The 9,604-nt window shown below is 51.6% G+C and overlaps 1 protein-coding gene across 1 annotated transcript in view; it reads left to right on the forward strand.

Annotated features, from left to right (window-relative positions):
• Positions 1-7,686, forward strand: part of TSPEAR (thrombospondin-type laminin G domain and EAR repeats) — a 26,087-nt gene extending 18,401 nt beyond the window's left edge. The window contains exons 9-11 of the mRNA XM_010834999.1: positions 3,540-3,727; positions 6,071-6,172; positions 7,078-7,686. Coding sequence (XP_010833301.1) covers positions 3,540-3,727; positions 6,071-6,172; positions 7,078-7,231 — 444 coding nt within the window. The 3' untranslated portion in view covers positions 7,232-7,686. The remainder of the gene's footprint in view (positions 1-3,539; positions 3,728-6,070; positions 6,173-7,077) is intronic.
• The last annotated feature ends 1,918 nt before the right edge of the window (positions 7,687-9,604 follow it).

Here is a 9,604-nt window from a genome sequence, read left to right on the forward strand (position 1 = left end):
GTGTGTGTCAGTTGCTCAGTCGTGTCTGACTCTTTGTGATCCCATGGACTGTAGCCTGCCAGGCTCCTCTGTCCATGGAATTCACCAGGCAAGAACACTGAAGTGGGTTGCCATTTTCGTCTCCAAGGAATCTTCCCAAACCAGGGATTGAACTCAGGTCTCCTGTACTACAGGCAGATGTGTTACTGTCTGAGCTACTAGGGAAGGCCTTGCGTTAATATGTTCAAATTTAAAGAATTTTTTAAATTTATATTGGAGTATAGTTGACTAACAATGTTGTGTTAGTTTTGGGTGTACAATCTATCTTTGAATTAATATTATACTTTACATATAATGTGATAACCTTACAACTACATGATCTCATTTATCCTTACCTGTCCATTGGGCTATTGGGAGCATGTATAAACTCACATGTCTACTTAAGGTACGAGCTCCACAGCTTGTCCTCTTGTTTGCTGTAAACAGTGAGCTATCTTGACACCCAGCTCACCATTGCCAGCGCCCTCTGCGTGCTTCTCGCAGACTCTGTGCTTCTTGTGGAGTTTTACCCTCTTAAGCTTCCTCCAGGACTGCTCGTAAAGCAGGTCTGCTGGCAGTTCATTCTACCACTTTTATCTGAAAGTGACTTTACAGTGAAGGATGTTTTCACTGGTTGTAGAATTCTGGGTTCATGGTTTTCTTTCATTTCTTTTAAAGAAGTTTTTCCATTGACATCGAGCTTCAACTGTTTCTGATAAGAGGTTGGGTACCACTGGCACCACTGTTTCCCTATAGCAAATGTCTTTTTCCTCTGGCTGCTTCTGAAATCTTCTCTGTCTATCCTCAGATATTCAACATGATGTGCGGAGGTTATGGGGTGGGGGGGTTGTATTTATTCTGCTTGGGGTCTCTGATCTTGGATCTGTGGTTTGGTGGTTTTAATCATATTTGGGGAAATTTTAGCCAACATTTAACTTAAATTTTTTTCTGCCTTATTCTCCTTTCCTTTCCTTCTGTGATCCAATTACACACACAGTTGTTGCTGTTCAGTCAGTAAGTCATGTCCAACTCTTTGTGACCCCATGAACGGCAGCACGCCAGGCTTCCCTGTTCATCACCATCTCCCAGAGCTTGCTCAAACTCATGTCCATTGAGTCAGTGATGTCATCCAACCATCTCATCCTCTGTTGCCCCCTTCTCCTCCTGCCTTCAATCTATCCCAGCATCAAGGTCTTCTCCAATGAGTTGGCTCTTCTCATCAGGTGGCCAAAGTATTGAAACTTCAACTTCAGCATCAGTCCTTCCAATAAATATTCAGGGTTGATTTCCTTTAGGATTGACTGGTTTGATCTCCTTGCAGTCCAGGGGACTCTCAAGACTCTTCTCCAACACCACAGCTCAGAAGCATCATTTTTTCAGTGCTCAGCCTTCTTTATGGTCCAACTCTCACATCCATACATGACTACTGGAAAAACCATAACTTTGATTATATAAACCTTTGTCAGCAAAGTAATGTCTCTGTTTTTTAGTAAGCTGTCTAGGTTTGTCATAGCTTCATGCACTAGACTGAATTATATTATCATTGAGGCTCTGTTTACTTTCATTGTAAACATCCCCCCCCTTTCTGTGCTTCAAATCAGATAATTTCTATTGGCGTATCTTCTAGTTCACAGATGCTTTCTTCTGGATTGTCTAGGTAGCTTTTGATCCCGTGCAATAGATTTGTGAATACGGGCATTTTGCTTTTCAGGTACAGGATTTCTATCTGCCTCCTTTTAGAGTTTTCATAACTCTCCAAATCTCCCCACCTTATTGTTGATTACATACATATTTGCGCATAGATTCTGATCACAGTTACTATAAAGTTTGTATCTGTTCACCCCAGTATTTGCGCTGTGTCAACCTATTTCTACTTGCTGTTTCTTCTCCTGATCATAGTCACATTTACCTGCTGGTTCCCCTGCTGTCTAACTCTCTGGTCAGTTCCACCAGCCGCTCAGCTGTTGTTTGTCCCTAGGTCCCTGGGGTCCTGTCCCCTGTGTGTGCACTTCAGGAGCTAAAATGGACTTGCGAGAAGTTAATAAGGAGATACTGGGGCCTCCCCTACTGGGAGTCCCTCCTTCCTAGGCTAGTCTCCTTTGGTTTCTAGACACTCTGCAAGCCCCAAACGCTAAGCTTGGGTCTGGACTTGTCTGGTCCTCCCCTTCCCCATGTACTCCCACCTCAGCGTCCCAGAGATGCTGGTCATAAACCTCCTTTTATTTACATGTGGGCCCATGTGTATGTCAGCTCATGCAGTTCAAGCGAGTCCGCTCCCTCCACTTGAGTGCGAAGCCCATATGACACAGGACCAGGAATGTCCTCAGAGGGAGAGTCAGACAAACGTGTTCAAGGGCCATCATCTCCCCTCCACTTTCTGCCTGCCCTTGGCCCTTCTCCAGAACCTTCAAGCAATTGTGTACATTTTTAAGTATTGTATCCAGTGCTTAGTCACTTCAGTCATGTCCAACTCTTTGTGACCCCATGGACTATAGCCCACCAGACTTCTCTGTCCATGGAATTTTCCCAGCAAGAATACTGGAGTAGGTTGCCATTTCCTATTTTCCTACATTGCCTATTGTATCCAGAGTTTATGATTATTATCAACAGGAGGGTCAGTCTCTCCATCAGTATCACAAGTCAAAAGTCAAGAGGCAAAACATTTAAAGACAATTTCAATGCCGAGTGTCCATCAGAGCTTCCGCAGCCCTCACCTGCTTGTGAGAACAGACAGAGTCAACCCCTTTCTGCTGACACAGGAACTCAGACCCCAGCAGCCTCATCAGGCTGTGGTTTGGAGTCCTCAGGAACTTTTGCACACTGTTCCACCAGCCACAGGCCCCTGTTTCGGGGAGCTTCTGTGTTATCCCCCCTCCACTGAAGCTGCCATCCCGTGTGGTCACTCCTTTGTTTCTCAGAACAGGGATGGATCTGGACTGGTCTGGTCCTCCCCTTCCCCATGCACTCCCAGCCCAGCATCCCAGAGATGCTGGTCATAAACCTCCTGGTGGGCCTACGTGTAAATCAGCTCATGCAGTTCGAGGTCTGCAGCCAAGGCTTGGCAGCCGGCCATTCATGTAAGTCCAGCCCCATGGGCCCATGCACACCTCACCCTCCAGGTTGATGAGTGATTTTGGAGGAGTAGCCTACACAGGATGGGACTGTCCAGAGAGCCAGAGGAGAGCCTCAGGCCAGGGAGAGTACGTAGTAAGTAACTCTGGAGGTACCTAGATGTTGCTTCTGAGTTCATAACTGGAGGGAGCAGAGAGGGCTCCCTGGAAGAGGTGTTATAGCAGTTGGACCTCCTCCAGGGCACACTGGGGCCTGGGAAGGGGCAGCACAGGCGCTAAGAAGCTCTCTAGGCAGATGGTCCTTTGGCCTTGGAGGAGGCTGGGAAAGGGCAGCACCCTCAAGAGGGGCGCCTGCTTCACGCCCGGAGTGCGGGGGCTGGCGCCGCGTGGGTGGCCATCCTGAGGGTCTCTGCCCACAGCGTGCTCTCGGCTTCCCTCTCACGGTCCCAGACGTTTGGCGCCGCAGACTGGGAGGTTTTCCACATTGGGGAGAGGGTCTTCCTCGCCGTGGCGAACAGTCACCGCTACGACGTGGAGATGCGAGTGCAGAACGACTCCTACGTCATCAACTCGGTCATATACGAGCTGAACGTCACTGCGCAGACGTTCGTCCGCTTCCAGGAGATCCGCACCTGCAGGTACGCGGGCGGCGGGCGGCCGGGGCGGGGATCCAGGGGCCCCGGTCCTACGACCTCTGAGGCCGCCCGGACCGCACAGCGCGCACCCGAGCATCTGTGGGGCCGCGGTGCCCACCCCCCAGCCCACAGGTGTGAAGCGGCCTCGCTGTGCACCCCGCAGACCTTCCACACGACCAGCTGAGTGACCGCGGCTCCTCGCTGTAGCCTTGACTCTAACTGCTTTTAAAAGCTGTGGCTTGTGTGCTTGTTTTTAGAATTCAGGGTTTTTATTTTTTAAATGAAATTTGCATATGTATACAACCATTTCCAGGTGACTTTAGAACATTTTCATTACCTTGAAAAGAAACCCCACCCCTCAGCTGTTAGTGCCCTCCGCAGCCCCTGGGGCCCACCAGCCTGCTCTCTGCCCCTCTGGGTGTCCCCACCTGGACATTGCATTCAGATGTGTCCGGCTTCTTCTACTGGTCATTCTTTCAAGGTTCATCCACGTTGTACCTTAGTGCCTCACTCTTCTAATAACTGAGTGATATTCCACTGTGTTTATTTATCATACTTTGTTTACTTTTCATCAGTTGATGGATACTTGTCTATTTCCACCATTTGACCAAATAGTGTGGTTCTGAAGGATTAAAAATATGCTTCACATTACCGTCAGCAGACTTACTGCCCTGATGCTTTGGAAGTCATGCCAGACCTTGATTTCCTACTGGGTTAAGCCCCAGCAGCTTCTGATGCAAGCCGTGGGGGCAGACGGTGCAGTCAACATTTTGCTGCAAAAGCAAAGCTGTGGGCCTTGGTTCCAGAACCAGTTACAGTTGGCAGAATGCTGCGTGTGGGACCACACGGCTGTGCTACCGGCCCCACCCATGCCACACTGCATGAAACCCCTCAGTGGGCATGGCCACAGTCACCACTTTTTCTTAATGATGAGTCACAACTGGCCATGGCTGGAAGTGGCAGAGACAGGATTCCAGATAACAGAAGAAGGAAGAGTCAGGAGCCCCAGGACCCCCACTGGCCTTGCCCCCCTGCATGTCCCCAGGTACCTCTGTGGCCGACTCATGTCCAGGGTTCTGCTGGAGCTCTAGGCCAGCGCCCTCAGTGCCCCACTGAGAAGGAATCCAGGGTGAGTATCACCCAAGAGAGTGTGACTGTGCTGTCTCAACAGGCCATAACCTTGAGGCCTCTGGATGCAGAGGCACTGGCCTGGCCTTGGGCATCTGAGTGACTCCTGCAAGGCTGCAGCCTCAGTTTCCTCATCTGTAAAGTAGGCCCGCAGTAATTAGAGCAGTGGCTGGGGACCACGGCTGATGCCCAGGTTGGCCTCCTGGGATAGACAAGGCTCCAGGATGTCCTTCCCAGAAGCCCTCTGTCAGATCCCTGAGAACTAAGATGTCTCTGAGCGCAGACTCACCCTTAGCAAGTTCAGGGGCGTTTGTTGAAAACAGGATGCAGTGGTCTGTTTGCAGTAAGAACCACAGCTTCCAAATTTAGGGGGACGTCTCTACGTTGGCAGACCCTGCTGGTACCTGAACTGGAGTCAGGGAAGAAGCATGTGACCTCACAGCCAGTGTCCTCAAGTTTTCGCCTCCAGGGGGCGCTGCAGACTTTTAGGGAGTGGCCACGAGTTTAGGGCTGTTCCTCTATTTCAACCTCTTCCAAGTGAACGACTTTTGCACCCGTGTTCACAACTTCACTGTTCGCTCTTGTTGCCCGGGTGTCCATAGACAGATGAGTGGGGTCCATTCTTACAGCAGAATATTGTTCAGCCTCAAAAAGGACATCCTGACACCTGACCGCACGGATGAACCTTGAGGACATATGCTCAGTGACATAAGCCAGACACAGAAGGACAAATACTTTGTGATCCACTTACCCGAGGCCCCTGGAGGAGTCAGATCCGTAGGGACAGGAAGTAGATGGTGGGGGCCAGAGGCTGGGGGAGGGGATGGGGAGTGAGTGTTTCCTGGGGACAGAGGTTCAGTTTGGAAGGTGGAGAAATTCTGGAGGTGGATGTGGTGATGGTTGCATGTCAATGTGAAGGTACCCAATGCCACTAAGCTTAAAGGTCCATTTAAAAATGAATACAATAGAAATCTTTGCGTTATGTGTATTTTATTACAATTAAATGTTTTAAGTTTAAAAAGTGAACAACTAATTTGCATTTCCCTGGACTAGACCAACCGGTTGTATGACTGAGGAAACTGCTCCTCCTTCTGTGGATTCTGGAGGTGGGACCTAGCCCCCTGAATCCTGAGATTAGGGGGAGAACCAGCCGGACACCAACCCCCAAGTCCCCAGGCAGCATCTCCAGGTCCTAATTCTGCTCACTTGCTCCCGCAGTGCTCTGGACTGGGAGTTCTTCTCGGTGGGAGAAGATTATTTCCTGGTGGTTGCAAACTCCTTCGATGGAAATACCTTCTCGGTAAACAGTATTATTTACAGGTAAAGGCCATGCCCGTGCTAGACACCTCGGTTCAGCTGGGTGGGCCCACCTTCCCCTTGAATGACCACGGGCTCAGAGCGAGTCACAGGTCATGGAGCCCTGTGGGTCGCCTGGCACTGGGAGCACCTGAGCACGGGCTGAGTCTGGGTCAGGCCCCCGGGTCAGCTAGGTGACCACTAGCCCTGCTGGCACTCACAACTTTGGGTTCTGGCTGGAGATGCAGTGAGAGGCTACACTAATGTGAGAGTTATTAGTGTGTTATCCTATTAAATGTTTCCAGCCAAGGCTGTGGTAGATCTCTCTATTTTTCACGTGTCCTTCAGTAAAATTGTACACTTCATCTTAGAGGCACCATGGCATTCTCGCGACCTTCCCTTCCAGGAGTTTTCCAAGTATTGTAAGCATATGTCCATTTTCATCTGTGTATCACAATTAACTGTTGTATCTGGTCATGCAACCACAGTATCTTATTAGTTTTAATAGTTTTCTAAAGAAATGTCTCATGGGAGTTCAAGAAGTACAACTATGTCTGCAAATAAAAGTGCCTTTGCGTCTGTATTTCTAATGTTTTTACTGTTGATCTAAGTTTCTCAGTTATCTAGAAATTCCAGGATGATCTTGAATCGTCTTGGACAGGGCAGGTACCCCCTTTCAGGCCTCAGTTTCCCTCTCTACAGGCTAAGGCCCCTCCTGGCCCAGCTCCTCGCGATTGGAACCTGGGGAGGTTTTGGGCCTGGGATGCATGGCCCCTCATACTGTGATGGTGGGAGAGGCAGGTGGGACCCTGGTGAGGGTCAGGGAGGGGTGGGGTGGGAACCCCGGGGAGAGGGAGCAGCCCAGACGCTCACTCCTCTCGCTGGGGCTGGCGTCCCAGCCTGGAAGCTGACAGCATCTCTCCCCGCAGGTGGCAGGGGTATGAAGGCTTCGTGGCCGTGCACAGCCTCCCAACCTTCGGCTGCAGGGACTGGGAGGCCTTCCGCACAGCGGCCGGCTCCTTCCTGGTCTACTCCAGCGCCAAGGAACCGCTGTCCCGGGTGCTGAAGCTGAGGACGGGGTGATGGGCTCAGAGCCCCAGGAGCTAGACCTACGTGGCCACACCCCAGAACCTCACCAGGAACCCCCAAAGCTTCTGGGGAGTAGGACAAGCCTGGGAGAAGCTGTGGCTTCCAGAGCCACCAACTCGCTTTCTCTGGCCTTTGTCCAGCCACGCCATCATCACCTAGACAACCATGGTGGCCAGATGGGTGGCTCTGTGAGCATCCAAGCTGAAGACCAGAGCTGCTCCTGCAACTCTGCTGTCCTGCAGGGATTTTGCTTTAAAGGAAAAGCTCATACAAAGTTTTACCTCAAAAACAGCAGGGACTGGTCACCTTCCCACAGCGTCCACCACGTGACCAGACACTCAGCTCTGGCTGGGGAGCCCCAACGCAGGGACCGGCTTCGTGCTGCCTCACATATTTGTACCAGCTATTTATTGTGTTCTGTCTATTTATGATGCTTCCTACAGAAAGTACTGCTGTGTCTGTGTGTTTCTGATGGGAACTAAACCCCCAGCGAGCGCAGCCCAGGGCCAGTGCACTCACTTGGCCACCTTGGCCTGACGTGCCCTCATGTCCCTGGTCACCAGCACGCCTCTCCTCTGCAGGAGCTTCTTCCTCCAGCCTCAGGTTTCCCACAAATGTGGTTGGGTAGGGTCAGGTCAGGAATCCCAAGCATGCGTGGCATGGGTCCAGTCTCCTCCCTGAGGCCACACCCATGGGAGATGCCTGGCAGATGGACCCTCATGCCTCTGCCTCCAGGCAGGCCTTCCTGGTCTCCACACGGCCTTATGGGTGTGCCAGATGGACTTGGAACGCCTCCTTGGGGCCAGCACTTGCCCAGCTCCTCCCGTGTCCAACTCCTGACCCTCCACTGGGCGAGGGCTTCCAGCCTCCTGGAGATGGATGGCAGGTGTGACGTGGCAACACTCTGGGAACCTGGGGAGGAGGATGGAGGTGCCATCACCACCAGGAAGTCCCCTGGGTGGAAGGGAGATCCTGCATGCCAGGAGATTTGCTGGGAAGGCCCTTGGGGTCCAGACCACAGGGCCGTAGCCAAGCCAGGCCTGTTTCATCAGCCAGGCCCACCTGCTCTAGGATTGGTTGCTTGAGCCAGGACCTCAGCAGCAGCAAGGCCCCTGCTTGGTTTAATGCTCTGCTATTTCCATCTCAAATTCTCATTGGTTCTTGCACAGGATCACACAGCCAATGGGAGTCCTGGCTGTCTGTAGTCAGCTGCAGGTAAGAACTGGGCTGGCCCAAATACCCAGGAAGGAATCTGTGTGCATCTGCTCCCCCTCCATCCAGGCCAGATTTGGAGTCTCAGGACCATAACTGGGACCCTCTTCATTTCCCAAAGCAGGGATTTTTCTAGAGACTCCTCCAGGCCAGCAGGTGAGCCACATGCCTTGGGGAGGCGGAGGCTGACCTTGGTCAAGGATGTCTCCTGCCTGGGAGAATGACAGAGTGGAGGGTGAGAAGGGGTGCGGGCCAGGGGCCCTGTGTGAGAGAGAAGTCCTGGGGCTAGAATGCCCCCAGGGTAATTCCACGGGCAAAGAACCCCCACCCCTTATATACACTCAGTGCTTGGAGAAAGGATGTGCCCGCATACAAGTCAGGCCCTCCTCCTGCAGCCCCCGGGTCTCTGCTAGACCCACATCCCCTTGCTGTCATTGTCCCTACGACCTGGCTTGGTCCCTGCCCTGGGCAGCTGGGGGCCTCATGGGCTAGGTGGGAGGACTATGGATCTGCTGGTGCACGTAGGTTGGGCCAATGGTACCAGAGAAAAATGTAGGCTCCCCAGTTAGCTTGAATTGCAGATGAACAATGAGGAAAACAACAGAATGGGAAAGACTAGAGATCTCTTCAAGAAAATTAGAGATCAGTCACTCAGTGGTGTCCGACTCTTTGCGACCCCATGAATCGCAGCACACCAGGCCTCCCTGTCCATCACCAACTCCCGGAGTTCACTCAGACTCATGTGCATCGAGTCAGTGATGCCATCAGCCATCTCATCCTCTGTCGTCCCCTTCTCCTCCTGCCCCTAATCCCTCCCAGCATCAGAGTCTTTTCCAATAAGTCAACTCTTCGCATGAGGTGGCCAAAGTATTGGAGTTTCAGCTTTAGCACCAGTCCTTTCAAAGAAATCCCAGGGCTGATCTCCTTCAGAATGGACTGGTTGGATCTCCCTGCAGTCCAAGGGACTCTCAAGAGTCTTCTCCAACACCACAGTTCAAAAGCATCAACTCTTCGGTGCTCAGCCTTCTTCACAGTCCAACTCTCACATCCATACATGACCACTGGAAAAAGCATAGCCTTGACTAGACAGACCTTTGTTGGCAAAGTAATGTCTCTGCTTTTCAATATGCTATCTAGGTTGGTCATAACTTTTCT

The sequence above is a fragment of the Bison bison genome, unplaced genomic scaffold (genome assembly GCF_000754665.1).
Source record: "Bison bison bison isolate TAMUID 2011002044 unplaced genomic scaffold, Bison_UMD1.0 scf7180017864037, whole genome shotgun sequence".
In the NCBI taxonomy this organism is placed as follows: domain Eukaryota; kingdom Metazoa; phylum Chordata; class Mammalia; order Artiodactyla; family Bovidae; genus Bison; species Bison bison.